General features: G+C 55.9%; 1 protein-coding gene across 3 annotated transcripts; it reads right to left on the bottom strand.

Moving 5' to 3' along the window:
• Positions 1-142: 142 nt before the first annotated feature.
• Positions 143-18,086, bottom strand: GDPD2 (glycerophosphodiester phosphodiesterase domain containing 2). Of its 3 annotated transcripts, XM_063170465.1 has the most exons (16): positions 11,326-11,477; positions 8,747-8,895; positions 7,592-7,695; positions 7,426-7,519; positions 6,959-7,018; positions 6,520-6,618; positions 6,041-6,134; positions 5,489-5,634; positions 4,925-5,007; positions 4,266-4,416; positions 3,524-3,739; positions 2,535-2,686; positions 2,058-2,205; positions 1,755-1,837; positions 1,298-1,326; positions 143-993 (listed from the first exon to the last, which is right to left on the bottom strand). In XM_063170465.1, exons 2-16 carry the CDS (start codon positions 8,858-8,860, stop codon positions 941-943), a joined length of 1,626 nt encoding a protein of 541 aa, XP_063026535.1. In that variant the 5' UTR covers positions 8,861-8,895; positions 11,326-11,477; the 3' UTR covers positions 143-940. The 3 variants fall into 3 exon arrangements, with proteins under 3 accessions (XP_063026535.1, XP_063026534.1, XP_063026533.1); XM_063170464.1 differs by lacking the exons at positions 143-993; positions 11,326-11,477 and adding an exon at positions 18,015-18,086 and having other exon boundaries at positions 999-1,326; XM_063170463.1 differs by lacking the exon at positions 143-993 and having other exon boundaries at positions 999-1,326.
• Positions 18,087-18,606: the final 520 nt, after the last annotated feature.

Consider the following 18,606-nt stretch of genomic DNA (forward strand, 5'->3'; position numbering starts at 1 on the left):
CGGTGCGTGGCACGGAGCGCCGCGGAGCGAGCCCTCCCCGGGCCGGTACCGTCCGGGCTGCGCCGGCTCCTTCTCCGGGCCGGCAGCGCCGCCGGCCGGGGAAGGCGCGGAAGGGAGGACGCAGGCGTGCCCGCCGCACCCCTTCGGGCTCTGTCTGCCGCTCCTCTGCTTTATTGACATAAATAGACAGCAACAAGTCAAACTGACACGGTACCCTCTCCCTGTTCGAGGCCCTGCTGCAACGGGACCGATGCCGAGTCCCAGCGCTCCCTCTGCTGCCCTGGAGCAGCAGCAGGAGAGCGAGCGCGGTCCTGCCAGCCCCTGACACCCAGCACCCCCAGCCCTGCTCCTTCTCTTCCCCGAGCACCAGGCACGAACTGCTGCACGGAGTGCCAGAACCCTGTCCCGTGAAGATGAAGCCAGCAGCAGTAGGGACGGGATTTGTGTCCAGGAAGGGAGGGTGAAGAGCTTGGCTTTCCCTTTGTCTTTTGAAAAGCCACTCCACATTCTCCTTCCTGAAATTCCTCAAGCCATGGGACAGGGCAGCCCCCAGGGGAACAGCCCTTAAACCAGGTGTCCCATCCCTGGCTGCAGAGGTGCTGACAACAGGCAGAGACAGCCCTTCCCCTGCACCAAACAGCCACCCAAATCCCCGCTCCTGTCCAAACCCCAAGGGAGAGGTCTCAGCTCCAGCACTGCTGGATAAATATTCTGCCCTTAGGCCACCCCTGCAAAGCTTTAGTTCCTCGCTGCCAGTGGGCAATGAGAACTCAGTTCCAAGTCTTTTCAGCTGAGGGCAGCTGTGCACCATGAAAGGAGCCAGGAAGGCCACGGTGGAAGGGAGGCTCGGAGGAAAGGAGCCTCGAAGCTGGCCTGCGGAGCGCTCCCCGCCTGAGCCGCGCAGGGCTCTGGCTGCCCTTCCCCACAGCTGACACAGGCGTCACTCTTGCATCAGGCTGTTGATCTTTGTGAGCAGCACATCCGTCTCAGACGCTGAGGAAACAGAGAAAAAGCATTTATTGTGGGCAGCCACCATCCCGCAGCGACAGGCGGAGCAGCCTGAAAAGCAGGTTTGAGGATATTCGGGAAATGCGGGATTCCCTAGTGCTGTCCCACAGGGCTGCTTGTTGAGGGCAGGACAGGAGGAACTCCCTGGGCCGGGATTCCCTTCCCTCCCCCAGCCGTCCCAAACCACTCCGTCACGTTTGGCTGGGGAAAGCTGCCTGCCTGTCAGGGAGAGTCCCAGAGGCAGAGCCCGGCTCCAGGGGAGGGAAGCTCCCGTTCCGTGTGCACTCACCCGCTGGCCGTCTCCTGCGGGAACATTTCCTAGGAGATGGAACAGGATCCATGTTAGCATGCAAGTCTGGTCCCACCGCGCCCTCCCCTGAGCTGCCAGCTGGAGGCCCCGCAGTCCCCGAGGGAGCTGCTCTCAGTGCCTGCAGCGCTGGGGAAAAGGACAGGAGCAGGAGCCCCAGCCTCAGCCCACCGAGCCCTGGGGTGCACAGTGGGTTAACAAGTGTGAACTAAAACATCCAGCAGCTTGAGGCAGGGCCAGAGCAGATTTCTAGCTGCAGCTGGGAGGTGAAAGTTGCCCCCACACACTTCTGTCTTACTTAGCCAGACATAAGAGCACCCGCCAGGATCTGAGCCCAGAGAGGAGTGGCAGCAGGTTTGGGTCAGCACCAGCCACCCAGGGCACACTACAGCCTCCCCCAACAGAGCAGCCTCGGGAGAGGGAAAGGGATCAAACCTACTTCATCAGGACGAAGGCCCAGATGATGATAAGTAAGGAAACACAGTCCACAACGATCCAGATCATGAAGTATGTGCTGCTGGGCTGCAAGGCAACGAGACAAGCCATTGAACACCATCTAGGGGTGGTGTGCCATGGCACAGCCCTGTGTGCCTGCTGTGCTACCAGTCCATTCTACAGGGTGGCATGCTCCCATGCCAGTACAGCAGTGAGTAAAAGTCACCCTCCAGGCAACTGCACAGGACCCACAAGTGCCTGGGACACAGGGCTGTGGGGCAGGGTGAAGGATTCAGGGGTCCCTTACCAGCAGCCAGATCGGGTGTTCCATCTCCTTCAGCACCTGGCAGGCGTTGGTGGTGACAGAGCTCACCCCTGAGCACCACAGCACGGAGAAGAGCCAGGGCTGGTTCACCACGTACAGGTTGACAGAGATGTTGTCCTGGCGGTACTGCCTGTGTGGGGACAGCCGTGGTCAGAGCAGCAGGCAGCAGGGTGCCACCACACTCTGCACAGCCAGAGGGGGCTGTACATTTGGGATATGATCCAGCACTTGCAGCCACATGGAGCAACTGTGTGGAGATCCAGATTTGCTGGCAGGACAGAGCACTGCAGCCAGCTCCATCCTCTGCACCAGCCCTGCCTGAGAGGGACACTTGTTCACAAGGCACACTCCCAGCTCTTCCCAGAAGCACACCAGTACTCAGCACCCTCACCTCTGCTGGCCCCTGGGACAGTCCCCAGACCCCCACAGCTCCCAGGTACTTGAACAAAGCGTTCTCACCTGATCTCCTCAGAGCTCATGTCCTGGTAGGGCAGATTGACGTGCAGCACTGGCTCCTTCTCATTCTCGACTCTCTTCCGGCCATAGACGTGCTGGACACCTGGGGCCTGCTGTTTGACATCTTCCCTGAAGCCATCTGGAAGCCAGAGGACCTAGGAAACAGCCAGAGAGCACGTGCAGAGGAGAGGTGCTCCAGAGAGTTTGTTCTCTTATAATATTCCCTCACAGGTCCAGGCTCACATGGCCTGCTTAGACAGCTGCTTCCTGCCCCATCTCCACACTCAGCCCTGCCATGAGGATCTCAGCCAGGACAGTCTCCTAAGAGCTTGCCCCAGCCAAGAAACAAGCACAGGTCCCACTGAAGGGAGAAAGCAGTTCCAGCCAAGGAAACCTGCAACAGTTAAGTCCTTTCTGGGTCTTTGAATGGCTCAAGAAGTGAATCCATTTATCCCCAGCTCGGCAGCAAGAATGCACCTTGGATCACCACTATAGTACAAGTCTTTTCTCTGTCCCCTCCTGATCTGCATTCCCAAAAGGCCAAGCAACGTGATTTGAGTGCTGATTTGTCCCCAGAGGGCAGCACATATCCTGTGCTGCAAGGGTTGGAGGAAGCATAAAGGGAGCACAGGAGGGTGCAGCAGGAGTCCCAGAGCTGCAGGGAGAGGTGTGGTGGAGCGTGGGGAGGTGAAAGCCTAGCATTGTACTCCTGTTCGTGCTGGCAGTGTTGGTCTCCTCCCTGGCCTGAGTCACTGTTTACACACCAGGGTGGCCAGTGCTGGGAAACCAAAGTACTTGGAGGGGTCTGAAGCTGTAGGCATTAAACTCTAATTATTGGTAACTTCTCCCACACGTGGGCAGGGCTGGCCAGCAGGGATCACATATGGGGTGTATGGGGTGTCAGGGAGGGTCAGTGTGGCTGGCAGAGCACCTCCCACCACGGCAGGGGTGTGACAGCAGGGCCTGGCAGGGGTGGGTGGTGACCAGCTCACCTGCTGCAGAGGGATGCCTGACTGTAAAATCACTCCCAGGGTGACATTGACAAAGTTCTGGTAGTCACTGTGGTTCTCAGGCCGAAGGTCAAACATGATGGAGAGGTTGCTGTGCTTGGCTGCCTCTAGAGCCTGTTCCAGGGACGGGATCCTCTGTTCAGCTGCCTCCTGGCGATCACCAGGAGAAAGATTCTGCACAGTGGGGAATGGCCTCCGCTGCAAGGGTGAGAGAGGGCAGTCACCACAGGCAGACCACCTGCCAGCTTCCACATCCCAAACTGGTGCCTGGGGGACTCTGTTTCCTACACTGGCCTCTCCATGTGCTCTCCAGTGCAGACAGGCACAGGGAACCTCCCTATCCATGGGCACCTGTACCCTTCTCCCCACTAACAATAGAATTCAAGCAGCCCCAGCACCTGTGGGCATTCAAAGCTGCTCAGCAGTAGTTAGTCACCTTTTGGGAAGAGCCTGGCCACAGCTGCCTTCAAGCCCAGGCAGGCTGTGCAGCTCAGAGCAAATATGAGACATCCCCTCTGAAAGCAGCCTCCTCCATGACTCAGCTGAGGAGTCAGAACAAACCTCAGCTTGGGGCATAACTGCACCCAAGGGATTTGTGCATGCTTCTGCACCCTGTCCAGGTGTCTGCTAGGACCAGGAAAGGTTCTGGAGCCCCAGGGCAGGGCTAATGCTTCACCCAAGAATGCACCCATTCCTCACCAGCCACCCTAAGGACATTCCTGACCTCCAGAAACCAGCTGCCAGCATCCAGCTGCTGCAGGTCTGTCCAGTTGAAGGCAGTGCTGTTCAGGGCAGCCCTCTCAGGGAACACAGCCTGCACGTTGGTGGTCCTGGTGAGCTCCTCATCGTGCATGAGGAATGGGACCCCGTCAGCACTGGCAAAGAGCACAGAGGAAAGCCATGTGTTGTAAGCTGTTTGTCTCCTATCCCTGCCCTGGCATTTCTACCCCCTCCCAGCCACCTGCCAGAGTAATGCCCACCCTTATTCTACTTGTGGCCCTTTACACAAAAATGTGCACCTAGAGACCAAGCCACCAACCCAGTAGTTCCTTGCTCTTTGAAACAGCTGTCCCAATTACAGGATTGCATGAGATGAACTGGAGCCAGGGTCTGTTTTCCAAGCAGTACCCCTCCCCCGATGGAGCCTCCCTCCCCAGAAGGCAATCTGCATGGGGAGGACAGAAACCCAGTACCTCTCCCAGATCATTGGGACACCAAGCTGGAGCCTGTCCCATACTGGGAAGGTGGGAGTGGCAGAGCCCTTTGAACAGGGCTGCCTGCAAATGCAGGCTGTAGCAGTCCTCCAGGTGTCTTCCAGAATGCCCCCTGTGGGAGGTGACATCCCAGGATACACAGCCCCTTCCTCCCCCTGAGCCCCTTTACCTCACCATGACGTCTGTCTCAAAGACTTGCACATCACAGTCCACTGCCTTGCGCAGTGACATGAGGGTGTTCTCAGGGGCCAGCTGGAAAAGGGAACGGTGTTAGTGCGGGGAGCATGGGCAGGATGGGGCAGGGACAGGCACTCATCCTGCCTGGATGCACCCAGCAGCTTGGCTGGGCTCTAGGGCAGCCACAATGAGCCTGGGGTGACCTGGGTGTGATGGGGGGTGGAAAAGGACTGGGGGTAGACAGGCAGAGCCTGCCTCATCCCTGCTCCCCAGCCCACACTACACAGCCAGGCTTTCTGCTGGGACTTGCATGCTCCTGGTCCAGCAGGGCTCAGGGAGCAGCTCTGTCCTGCAGCTGATGCATCCCCTCCTCACCCTGTGTTCATCCAAACTCCAAGTCTGGCTGCTGGGGGGATACCACTGTTCTAGGCTGGCCAGAGCTTGTCCAGGCTGTGGCCACCAGGATCTGTGCCTCACAGCCAGGCACAGCCTGGCTTTTCCTAGTGGAGCAGCCTGCCCATCCACCCTGAGCACTGCCAGGGTGCTGGTCACTCACCATGGGTGCTCCTCGATGGCCAACTAGGGCTGGCTTGGGGGGCAGCTGGTTCTCCTCCATGATGCAAGGGGAGGTGATTCCCAGGGGAGCCAGGTAGAGTGCAATCATTGCTGCACAGTACACAAGCAGCACAAACACCCTGAGACCTGCAGGCACAGACAGAAGTTTTGAGGTACAGAGGAAGTATTTTGCAGGTCACTAGGAATAAGCCAAGGCTGCTTCACCTGGCATTAACCTGTCATTGCCTTAGGTCAAACACTGCACCCTCATCCTCAGGAACACTGTGGATTTATCCCTGGCCCTTGCCCAACTCAGCACTTCTGCAGTACTCTGCCACCTGCAGCCCTCCTTCAGCTGCAAAGCAGGGAGGGCTGAAGCTGCAACAAGGGCTGCTCTTGAGAAACCACCAAGAGCAGGCATTACTGCCACACTGGAGACCTGTTCCCACTACTGCACTGCTCCCTGAGCACCACTCTGCCACCAGTGCTGCCCAGCTGGGTGGCAGGACCCAGGGCACAGCCAAGGGGACAATTGAGAGCTCAGAGGGGTTACCTGTGCTGCGGGTGCGGTAGATGAAGCTGGCCAGGGGCCAGGCAAGGAGCGTCATTCCCCCCACAGCTCCGATGTGCAGGAAGGGACCTGTGGCCTGGAGAGGCAAAAAACACAGGGTGTCAGCCAGCACCAGTGCCTGTCCCCAAAATACACATGTCCCAATGCCAGGGGTCTGCCCCTGCACCCAGTACTGGTGGAAGACCCACAGTGCTGGGAGGGAGGGACAGGCTTCTGGAGGACAGAACACACTCCCTGCTCTGGTCTAGCCACCATTCATCAGTCTGGTGGCAGCTGCTCCAGGCAGGACTGCAGGGGCAGAAAGAGCACCTTGCCTGGCCAGGCAGCAGAAGTCAAGGGCAGGGAATTCACCCCCAGTGCACCCCAGCCATGCTGGGGACTTCAGTCAGCACCTTTGAGCTCAAGGCCACAGGTCAGGCTCTGGGTACAGCACTGGAGTCCCTGCTATGGAGGTGACTCACCTGCAGGGAGATCCATGCACTTTTCCACTCCTCTGCCCACTTTATTCCCAGCCCTGTGAAGGCTGCAGCCACCACCAGGGCAGTCAGGATCAGCAGTACCTGTGGGGCACACACAGGGCAGTTAGGGGAGCACACAGCATCTTGCAGGCCAGGTAGAATCCTCCTCATCCCTTCCTTATGAACCCCTCCCAGCCCTGATACCCATTTCCCCATCTGGGTTTGCAGCTGAGCTCTGTGCTCCATGCTCTGAGCACTGGGAATATTCCCATCCCAGAGACATGTGGCTGAGGAACTGGCAGCTGCAGCCCTGTCAGCAGGGACACACAGCCAATGCATGGGGTCACAGCAGCCATGCACAGCCCCAGCAGGCTGGTCCAGCTTCTGACGGTGCAAGGGCAGCCAGGGCAGGCACCATCTCCCTGCACCTCCAGTGTCTCACCTTGTGCACCCAGTGTAGCTTCAAGGGCTGGCCACAGAGCTGCAAGCACAGAGCGAGGACCTGCAAGGGCAAGGAGCTGTCAGACTGGGCTGTGCCCCACACCTCAGCCCTCACAGGGCACTGGACTCAGCCACAAGAGCTCGGGCGCCCTGCACAGGCAGGGGCTCTGCCCGTGCTCAGGCTGAGCCGGCCCCAGACGCTGCAGCTCCTCCCAGCTCAGGGCTGTACTCAGCACAGCCCCATTCCCACAGATCAGCACAGCCCCATTCCCCCAGCTCAGCACAGCCTGTGCCCAGCACAGCCCCATTCCCCCAGCTCAGGGCAGCCCCATTCCCCCAGCTCAGCACAGCCCCATTCCCCCAGCTCAGGGCAGCCTGTGCCCAGCACAGCCCCATTCCCCCAGCTCAGTGCAGCCTGTGCCCAGCACAGCCCCATTCCCCCAGCCCAGCAGGGTCAGGAGGGCTCACCAGCAGCACAGATGAGTAGCTGATCAGCACAGCTGTAGCTATGAGCAGCACCAGGGACCAGTCTAGCCACAGCTTCTTCTGCCTGAAGATGAATCTGCCAGCAAAGGGGAAGGTCAGAGGGGCAGGGGTGACGTGGGGAACAAGGCTCTGTGTAGATCCTACTCACTCGTTGAAGTTGTGGAAATCATTGAGGATGATGATAGCGAAGTAGAGCCACACCAGGGTGAAGAGGAAGACGCAGAAGAGGAAAAGGAACCAGCTGCAGTCATACTGAAAGTAGAGATGAGAGTTATACACGTACCCTCAGGGCTCCTAGCCCCCAGGCAGTGCTGGGACCCCTGGTATCACCCAGCCAGCAGTAGGGAGCACAGGGGGTCCCAGCAGGAATGGCCAGGGGTCAGGCACTGAGCTGCCATGGAGAGAGACCAGAGCTACCCTGGCTGCCTCTTTTGGCTGGACCCACACTACAGAAAGATGGATCAGCATGTCCTACAACAAACAAAATCTGCCTTGGCCAGGGTGGGGACGATGGCCCCTGTGACAAGACTGCCTCCTTTCCCATGCAGCACTCCATGGGAACAGGCTGGGACTTTGGACACAAGAAGGGGAGGGGAGCCAGGTCCCATTCCCTTCTAGCTGCACGACCTGTGAGCTGGGCAGAGAGCAGGGCAGGGCCTCAGAACCGCCCTTGTAGTGGCGAGTCTGCAGGCTGGGTCCAGCTGCACTGCCCACAGCCACGGGTGCCACGCGTGTGCGGGAGGTGAGGGGTGCCACAGGTGCCAGAGGGACACCCAGCAACCGGGACTTATTTGTACATCGCAGGCAAGACAGGACAAGCCGCAGCAGAGCCACACCCATGGGAGTCGGAGACCTCAGAGGATCCCAGGGCCTGGCCACTCCCAGGTTACAAATTGCTGGGGACACCCTCCCGCTGGGGCCACACCCAGCCCAGGAACTGTGTCTCCCACGTGCCTGGCCAGGTGCCCGGGACCTGCCTGCCAGCCCAGCCCCGGGGCTCTGCTCTGCCCCAGGCACGTGCAAGCCCCACTGCCAATGCTGCTCTACCCCTCTTGTCACCCAGCAGGAGCACAGCCCACCCTCCCTGCTCCAGGCCAGGGCAGTTCCTGGACAGTGAGGGTGCCAGGTAGCACTCTGGCTTTCCTGGGGCTGGGCCCTGGGAAGCAGGAGCAGCAGCAAGAGGTCAGCAGCTCAGTGTTTGGGGCTGAGCATCCCAGCCAGAGCCCTTCCCCACCCCTGCCAGCACTCTTAGACTCCCACAAAGGGGCTGGCAAGCCCCAGCTCAGCATCACTCAGGTATCACCTTGGTGGTTCTCAGGCCCTTCCTCTTCTCCTTCTTGGCAGTGATCCACTGGCAGCTGTAGGGGCAGAGCAGGCAGGTGGCACAGGTGGAGCAGCAGCCAGGGGGGTCTGCCATAGCAGCAGACTGTGCCAGAGCCAAGGTCAGGTGTCCTGTGGGGGATACACAGCGTGTTGGCACAGAGCTCCCAGCACACTGCCCCTACCCCGTGGGGATGCAGCACTGAGGCATTTTGTGTCCAGGTACCCTGGCAGGTGGCCCAGAGTGCTGGGACACAGTGGGGCTGCTGGTTGTGTCCCCAGACAAGGCATGGTGCCAGGGGAAGCAGCTCAGGGTGCAGCCCAACCTGTTCAGCAGGCTGTGCTGGGACCCTTCACTCAACAAGCTGGAACAAGCCTGGAGCTGGCAGGGAGCAGGGCCTGGGCTCAGCCCAGGGCTCAGCACTGCCTGGGAGCCAGGACCACTGTGCAGGCTCCAGGGGCAAGCAGCCTAGCCAGCCAGCGTGACAGCACCACTGCACCCAGGCTTCCCCACCTGCAAGGACTGTCCAGTGCCACGCCATGGCCTGGGAAGTTCCTGTTCTGATCCCTAAGTGCAGGTCCTTGCTGCTGCAGCACCATCCTGGCAGCCCCTGAGCTCAACCTGCACACCAAGGAATCCCCAGTGTGGCTGGAGGAGCTGCAGCTGAGCAGGCACTGGATGGCCTCGGTCCAAGTGCTTGTGGAGAACCCATTTCTACAGTCACAGAGATCCAGGCTGAGGGCAGGGCCACCACTGAGTTCCCAAGGCTGGCAAGGGAACAGAGCCAGGATGCTTTGCTGTGATCCCCAGATTTCTTGGCTAGAGGAAGCAGGGAACCCAAAACAAGATCTTCCTCAATCCATCCAGAGAAATCCCATCTTTACTATTGCTTGTGCTGCTGTGGAGCTGCTCCTCCTCACCCCAACCTCCCCACCAGGCCACGCTCACTGTGCAACACTATCACCCTGCAGATTAAGCCCGGCTCTCATTTCACTGTGACCACTGAGCCAGGCATGAGAGCCAGCTGACCACATCCTCCCAGCCACATCCTCTCCAGCGCTGGAGTGCCTCTCAGAGCTGTGTCCCGTTCCAGGCTGGGCTGTGGAGAGAGGGAGCAGAGCTAGCCCAGCTCCCCCCTGGGCCAGCCAGCCAGACCAGAGCTCTGCCATGCCCAGCCTGGTCTGCCCCTGGAACAGGGCAGCACCCCAGCGCATCACCTTGCTCCTAAATACCACCCCATGGGGGGCTCCAGGGTGCAGAGCCTGCCCCAGCACCCACACAGAGCACAGGGTCATACACAGGCAGGCAGCATCCCGAGAGCAGGACTCCATCCCTGGCCAGGCAGCTTCTGCAGGCTGGGGCATGTCTGGGGGCTGCCATCAGCAGGTCCAGCCAGCCAAGGCACAGAGGATGATAAGCAGCAAAACTGAGCCCCACATCTGCTGCCTCCTCCAACTTCCAGGCACCAGACCAGCAGCTGTGACCTGCTCAGTGATGGCACTGAGGGAGTCAGCCTTAACACAAGGGATGCCATGGGTCACACCTCTGCTGTCACCAGAAGCAGAGTCACCACTTCCACCAGTGGGCTCAGCCAGCCTTCCCTTGGAGTCACCCTGTCTCCTGTCACTGCTCACATGGGCAGGGCACTGGTGTCAGCAGCTGCTGGCAGGCTCCCACGCAGGGTACATAGTACAGGAGGAGTGGCTGTGGGCACCAGCTGCAGCTCAGCTGTTCCAAGGGACTGCTGCTGCCAAGATTGGAGCTTGGCAGAGAGTGGCACAGGACTGGTCACAAATCTGCCCCAGTGGTGATGTTGGGAGGGTTTGGAGGGGAAATGCCACCCTGTTCTCCAGCTCAGAGTGCAACTGCAGCAGCAGCAGCATCAGTGGTTATGGCAGGGCACACATCCCAGACAGAGCAGGGATAGGCACACAACAGACCCTGCTCAGCTTCTGCTCTGGCTCCAGTGGGAGAGCAGCAGTGGGAGCTGGGGCTCCATCATGGCTGGAAGCACCCTCCTTCAGCTCGCACCAAACAAACCCCACTGCACACTCAGCCCTTGTGTGCGAGGCACAGGGAATCTGAAGGGCTGACAAACCCATTGCCACAGCCACCGACATGGCACCGTGTGCTGGTAGCCTCACAAGCACCTCCGTGCTGGCACAGGACAACCTGGTGGCGATACGCAGATCAATATCCCCTTGTCCTGGAGGAGCGAGCTGAGCCAGCCCAGGCTGTGTGCCATCGGGCAGGGCAGCAGAAGCTGGTGCCTAACCCTGGGCTCCTTTTCCTGGTAGGACTGAGGACAGAACACGGGCTCAGCATAGGGCACAGGGTGACCCCAAAACAGCAATAGCAGCACAGCCTGGCCCAGATCCCCCACTCTCAGTCTCATACCCGGGCAGCCATTCCAGTGTGCTCCCCATTCCTGCTCTCCAGAGCGTGGGAACGGCACGGGCACCCCTCTTCCTTCCCCCTCACCTTCCCAGGACCATCACCCCGTCCCCGTGCCGCCTGCCAGCCCAGGGCAGCATGCCCAGGGCCGGGGCAGCCCCAAGTACCTGCTCCCCGCGGATGTCGCGCTGCCGCAGCCGGGCCAGGTGAGCGCGGGGCTGGGCTCTGCCGGGCCCATGCGTGCCAGCACTCGGCTCCGCTGCTGCGCTCACACCCTGCAGGGTGTGCCCGGCCCGGCAGGTCCGCACAGGCCGGCAGAGGCGGGCAGACTGCGAGCGGAGCCGTGAGGAGCGGGGGGCCGGGCTGGGGTCAGGGCGGGCCCCGAGCAGAGGGGGAAGGGGCCCCGGGGCCGTCACGCGTCGCGGCGCGGAGGAGTTGGCAGGCAGGCCACGTCCAGGCAGAGCCGGGCTCCGGGGAGAGCTCCCGGGAGATGGAGGCAGAGCTTCGTGCATCGCCGCGCCTTTGAGACAGGGGCTGCGGGAGCCCCTCGGACAAAAGGGGACTTTTCTCTTCCCGGCAGAGGAAGCCTGAACAGACACAGCCCAGGTCACCGCGGCTGGCCCGCCGGACACACCGGGGCATGCTTTGAAGGCAGAAGCACAGAAGTAAAAGTGCTTTTCTTGCCTTGAGCCGAGAGAAATGCTTCCGAATGAGTGCATCTGAACTTTGCTAAAGCAGCAGATGAAAAGAGGCTCCAGACAGGCCTGATGCCAGCTGAAGATGGATGGGCTGATGCCTTCCATCTTCCCCCTCCCTCCCTGTGGCACAGCATAGCTGCGTCCCCATCCTCTGCTCCAGGTCTCTGCTCCAAGTGAGCCAGGATGCACGATGGGCACTCAGACTTTTCTGCGTCACTGAATTGATCCGTCATTGCCTGAGATCTCAGGGGACCCCTCTGATCTTCTGCCACTCGCAGACGACCTGAGAAAGCTGATTTACAGGGAGGTGATGGCATTCAGCAGTGACATAGCAACAGCCAATTTAGGCAGAAGCCTCAGTGCTCAGCCCTCAGCTGATCCTGTTCCACACTACTGTTAACAGCTCCGGCACAACTCCTTGGGCAGCTCCATGGAATGTGCTGATTAAGGCCTTATCAGTGGAGGGTCTGGGGCACCGCAGGAGGGCTTGCACAGGAACACCCATTGCTCGGCACCCAAAGGAGTAAGCTGAAAGCATTGCAGTGGCCAGGAATATCCCCCAGACAAGCCAGCAGCCCTGCACACACAGATTTTGTCAGTTAGCAGCTTGGCAGTGAGGTTCACCTCTTGCATCCATGTGTTCTGCTGACTCTGACACAGATCAGCCGCATGGCTACACGAAGAGCAAAGCTGTGGGCACGAGCTGTCCCAGCAGACCTGCGCCCCAGGAAAGTCCCTGGGATGCAGACAGCCCATTTTATGGGGGAGAAGGTTGGCTGTCAGGGATTGGATTGCAGGTTTTGAGGATAGGAATTAGTGAGCAATGAAGTGAGGTCAAGGATCACTCAAGCCAAGAAACACCTTAGGCAGCACGTAGGGGAAAACCGAGAGTGAATAAAGAGACCAAGGAAGTACTGGAGGAGGGGAGGTTGATGCAGAGCTCCAGGAGATCAAAAAGTTGTGGATTTTTGTGGAGTGAGGCAAAGTTTATGGAAGAGGCACCACGGGCAGACAGAACAGCGGGACAGGCGGGGGCGTCCGTCTGACCGTGCCGGGCTGGAGCGCGTTTCTCGGGGGAGCCGAGCCGCTCCCACCCGATGCTGCCGAGGGAGCCCCGGCCCCGGGCACCGCCGGGCGCGCCTGCAGCGCCACCTTTGCCCACACGAGGGCGGCAGCGCGGCCCCTCCCGCCCGGCACGGGGCTGAGGGGACGGGAGCGGCGCCGGGGCCGAGCGGAACCGTGTCCTGATCCCCCACGGGACGCAGCCCTGCTGGGCCCGGGCAGCCGCCTCGCAGCGCTGCCTGTAAGGGCAGGAGCCACGCTGGCTGCTGACACAGCCGCGCGGGCACTGCCGCTGCCTGGCCGCCAGACGGCGACCTCGGCCCGCGCTGCTGCTGCGGGAGTGCCTGAGGATCGGCCTGTGCAAAAGGGCAGAGCCGAACCGGGGCTGTGACCCAAAGGACAGGGCTGAGCCCGGTGCCGTGACACAAAGGGCAGTGCTGTGCCCAGGGCTGTGACCCAAAGGACAGGGCTGAGCCCAGAGGTGTGTCCCAAAGGACAGGGCTGAGCCTGGGGCAGTGACCCAAAGGACAGGGCTGTGACCCCAAGGACCAGGCTGATCCCAGGGATACCATGCAAAGGACAGGGCTGAACCTGGGGTGCAATCCTATGGATAGAACTGAGTTTATGGGTGTGACCCAAAGGACAGGGCTGAGCCAGGTGTGTCCCAAAGGACAGGGCTGAGCCTGAGGGTGTGACTCAAAGGACAGGGCTGTGACCCAAAGGGCAGAGCCCGGTGTGTGATCCAAAGGACAGGGCTGTGCCCACGGCTGTGACCCAAAGGACAGGGCTGATCCCAGGGATACCACCCGAAGGACAGGGCTGAACCGGGGGTGTGATCCTATGGATAGAACTGAGTTTATGGGTGTGACCCAAAGGACAGGGCTGAGCCCACAGATGTATCCCAAAGGACAGGCTGAGCCTGGGGATACCACCTGAAGGACAAGGCTGAGCCCAGGAGTGTGACGGGCGTGACCCAAAGGACAAGGCCAAGCTTATGGCTGTGACCCAGAGGACAAGGCTGAGCCCAGGGACGCCACCCAAAGGACAGGGCTGAACTGGGGGTGTGATCCTATGGACAGAACTGAGTTTATGGGTGTGACGCAAAGGATAGGGCTGAGCCCAGGGATGCCACCCAAAGCACAGAGCCAAGCTCAGATTTGATACCCAGAGGACAGAGCTCAGCTCGGGGCCATGACACCAAACCCAGCAGACTGACAGAAACACAGGCATCATCGACATCCCTGCCAGCTAAGACTGATCTCCAGGAGCCAAGTCACAGATGAACAGTTAAAGCTAACAACCAGAGTGTATAATCAAGCTGGTTTAGCTCTACCTGGCTCACTACAAAGTCAGAGGCATCAGAATTAGTTGGGAAAAAGACAGAAAATTATGTTCCTGTCAACACAGTTGGATGAGCTCAGGTACAACATCAAGTGTTGCACTGATGTAAATAGAGTTTGTGTCCTGCCTTCATTTGAGAAAGTTCATCTGTGAGTGTTCTTTTAGATTATGGCAAACTGATAAAAGCACAGAGAGGAATGGTCTAAATAAGCAGAGAAAGTTATGTTGGTGTACTACAGTGCAGATGAAGTTATCTCCCCAGACTCTAAACTTGGTGGGTAGAACAGGTTATTTTCAGCACATGTGAGTGACTTAACAGCTTCCTGTTTGTCCACTGAACTGGTCACAAACTAGTTATTTCAGGAAAAAAAGGCAAGCGATTATTTCAGTTACTTCTGTTTTTTGCTATACTGCACACAGTCTATAATAAATATTCCTTTTAAAGATGAACTGTTTTAGGGAATGTTTTCCTTTCACATAATCTCCTATAGGACTCAGGACCAGGAATAAAAGGAGAAGGCAATACAGGTTTGTGTAACATTATTTCACACTCTTTCACCTTGTACTTGTAAGAGACAACAGAACCTCAGTTTCACCATTTCTCTGCTTTTAACACTTAAAAAGCCAGCGACACAGACTGTGCTTCCACCTCAGCCAGTAGCAGACCTACATAAACTGATAGACCAAAGCAATGATCTCCATCATTAACCTAAAGTCAATCTGCAGTAATATAGATTTTGCTACATATTAAAGCTGTCCTGCATAGGCACATTTAGAAATTAAGTTGTTTGAAAGAACTAATCACACAATGAACTGCCTGCTTAAGGGGAGGGTGTATGATCATGCCAGTAGTGTCAATTTTTTTCCTAAAGGCCAGAAGCTTCCAAAGAATTAAAGCCTGTGGTGAGCAAGCTTTGAATCAGATTTTTTTTCCCTCCAGAAGTGGGCTTAGTTAAGGAGCTCAGGAATGCAGATTGTGAGAGTATTATTCATCTTGAGGAAAAAACCTCTGTGGATGACTGTACTTATTTCAGCTCTTATCACAGAGTTTGTATGATACACGGCAGATCACTTGACCCAAACTTTTCATGGGTGGTCCTTAAAGGTTTAATTTCCTGTGTACTTGAAAACAGCATGGAGCAGATTTTCAGGAGTGCTAATCACTAACTGTTGTAATTGAGATGAGCGATAGGAGCCCTGAGGATCAAATGCTAAGGAGTGTTAAGAGTTCAAGCCACAGGGTGACAGCAGATCTCAGCTTGGGCACTGCACCAGTGCTGTGTTTAGCCCCACTGTTTTGGTAGGAATCCAACACCTCTCGAGGGTTTATGGAGATTTAGTAAGGTAAACACAAGACCACAGCAGATCATAGAATGGCCTGAGTTGGAAGTGACCTTAAAGACCATCCAGTCCCAACCCTCCTGCCAGGGGCAGGGACACCTTCCACCAGAGCAGGTTGCTCAGAGCCCTACCTAACCTGACAAGTTCTTCCAGGGATGGGGCAGCCACAGCTTCTCTGGGCAACCTGCCAGTGTCTCACCGCCCTCACAGTGGAGAAATTCTTCCTGACATCTAATCTAAACCTGCTGTCTTCAGTCTGAAGCCATTCACCCTGGTCCAGGCACTCCAGGATCTTGTGAAAAGCCCCTCTCCATGTTTCTTGTGGGCTCCCTTCAGGTACTGGAAAGCCACAAAAAAGTCACCAGATGGCTTCTTTTCTCTAGGCTGAACACTCCCAGTTCTCTCAGCCTCTCCTCCTGGGAGAGGTGTTCCATCCCTCTAATCAACTTGGTGGCCTCCTCCAGCAGCTCCATGTCCTTGCTGTGCTGGGGAGCCCAGAGCTGGAGGCAGCACTGCAGGTGGGCTCTGACCAGAGTGGAGCAGAGGGGCAGAATCCCCTCCCTTGACCTGCTGGTCCTGCTGCTTTTTGGGCAGCCCAGGACACTCTTGGCTTTCTGGGCTGAGAGTGCACATGGCTGGGTCCTGTCCAGCCTCTCAACCCCCAGTCCTTCTTGTCAGGATAAGCAACAGTTAAAACGTTCAGTAAATTTTATACTACAAAATATAGTTCAGAAATAATTTTTAGGCAGTGCCACATTACATCTAAAGAGAAAAAATAATTCAAACAGGTAACTCCTGCTTTCATTAAAAGAAAAAAACCAGTTATCAGATTCTGATAGTTAGATCTTGTAACACATGCCATGCGTCATTCATGATTTCAAGGACCAAAATATTTGGTTTGGTTCACATGCAGCTCTTTTTTTTTGGAACTTGAAACTAGTTTAGAATTTGAAGATGTTTGTCAACTATCATTTCCTAATTGCCTTATTGCATACTTAACTGAAGTCACAGAATAACAAACTTGGCAAATCTTAAGTATTAAATTTAGGATGCAGCAGAAGGTATGCTCATAGGCTATACTCACATGCAATTTTGCATCTTAACTGCATAACTGTGTTTTGTGTAATCTATACAAAGGAAGTGAACTAATTTAATTATAGCACAAGTGTTTTTTCTAGTAAGTCCATTTCCTTTATATGGATAATTAACTTTACTGGAAGTTAAATTGTAGGCATAAATTATTGAATGTGGCAACACTGATATTCTGTAGATCTGGTTTCACCTGCTCTGCATGGAAAAGCACTTGACTAGTGGTCTATGTTATTTTCTGATCAATATTTGTGGGTTTTTTTCCAGGAAAAAATATAATATTTACTCTGTCAATAAAACCGTTTATGTGCCACATAATGCCATTGCTCTACTACAAAAACATTTTTAGTTAGGGTTTTTAGTGCTTGCTTACTTACTTTTAAGACATACCATTGTTTTTGCTCTGGGATAAGCCTTTACTGTGGAGTGTTTGCTCCTGCCACACATCTAATTTCTGCTCAGAGTTATAGTTACTGTAGAACAGCATTTTCCCCCCTTTCAGCATGTAAAAGCAGCTGCAAGATCACTGCGTCAGGTCATGCTGTGGAACACAAAATTGATTTGTTGCTTGAGCTGCCTTTCTCTCCTTATGGTTTCAGAAGCCTCCCATGAAGTCATTACCAGTCCCTGATGTTACTGTGAAGCCACAAACTTTGTTACAGCATTCGAGGGGTCCCAGCAGCTGTCTGACAGAATAAAACCCTGCAGCAGCATTTGTGTCAAAAATGAGCTGAAATCCTCGACAAAGAGCTCCGCTCTCAAGCTATAAGGAGGACGTGTCAGGATACAGCCCAAGCTGCAGAATACCTTAGTTATTTACTTTGCACTAAAGTATTGCACAGACCCTGGCTGAGGTCAGTCCTTGCCCAAGGAGTGTCCCTTCAGATCCCCTGTGAGCCTTGCCACTCATGGGAGTCCATCCTCTCTGCAAATCCAGGCAGAGAGAACAAAGCCCTCTTGCACACTTATTTTACCACTGCTTGTTCTCAGCAAGCTCATTTGAGGGTGAGCAGCAGTTCTGTGAGTCACAACGTGCTGCAGTCATTAATACTCCCACTGTACTTGCAGTGCTACTGTGCTTTTCCTCTTAATACCCATAAGCTGTTGCTATTAGACAGCTTTGCAGAGCTATTAGAGCCTGTCCTGCAGCCTTTAGAGAAACAATTAATTATATTAGATGCTTCCATAAAAGCCAGTTCCTCACACATGTAGCTACCTTCGGTGCTTTATAGTAACTACAAAAACAACTGAAAAAAAAAAACTCCAAAAACAAGCACAAAAAGAAGCCCTCTGATAAAGAAAAGGCCCAAAGCAGTCCCACTTACCAGGCAGAAGCAACTCCGTGTTTCACACTCTGTGCAGTATGGAAGCAGCAGCTGTTTGCCATTGCCAAATTTATAGGAGCAGCCTCCCGAAGTGTGCTAAGGGTGGGTTTATATAAGGGCCCTGGCTAGGGAGTGGCCAGCAATGTGGTGGAGTTGTGGGGTTTGTGTGTCCTTAGGTGGCTGGTGGTGTAGCTGTGTCATAGTGATGTTAATGTGTGCTGTTGCTTAAAGAGAGGTAGCTTTTCTTTATAAAGCTAGTATTTGAGGTCTAGAATACTTAGTTAAATGTTATTTGTCTACTTTAAGTATAATTTCCTTGCTGGTTTTGTTTATGATTTATTGTCTTGTACCTCTTTAAGGTTGTTTCTAGCTGTAAGTACCTTTAGGTACAAGCTCTTCTGATTTATTTAATATTGGTAAAATATTACAGTTCTTAAAGAAGAAAGGCTTTAGTACTGTCTAGCATGCATCTTCCCACTTAACAGTTACAGATACCTACTATGAGTTTTTGTAATTGCTCTCTTTTAGTTACTACCCTGTGAATTTTCTTCTGACCCTTTAACTAGTCTAAAGGGTTTATGTGGGGGATTTC

This window comes from Melospiza melodia, chromosome 16, assembly GCF_035770615.1.
Source record: "Melospiza melodia melodia isolate bMelMel2 chromosome 16, bMelMel2.pri, whole genome shotgun sequence".
Taxonomy (NCBI): Eukaryota; Metazoa; Chordata; class Aves; order Passeriformes; family Passerellidae; genus Melospiza; species Melospiza melodia.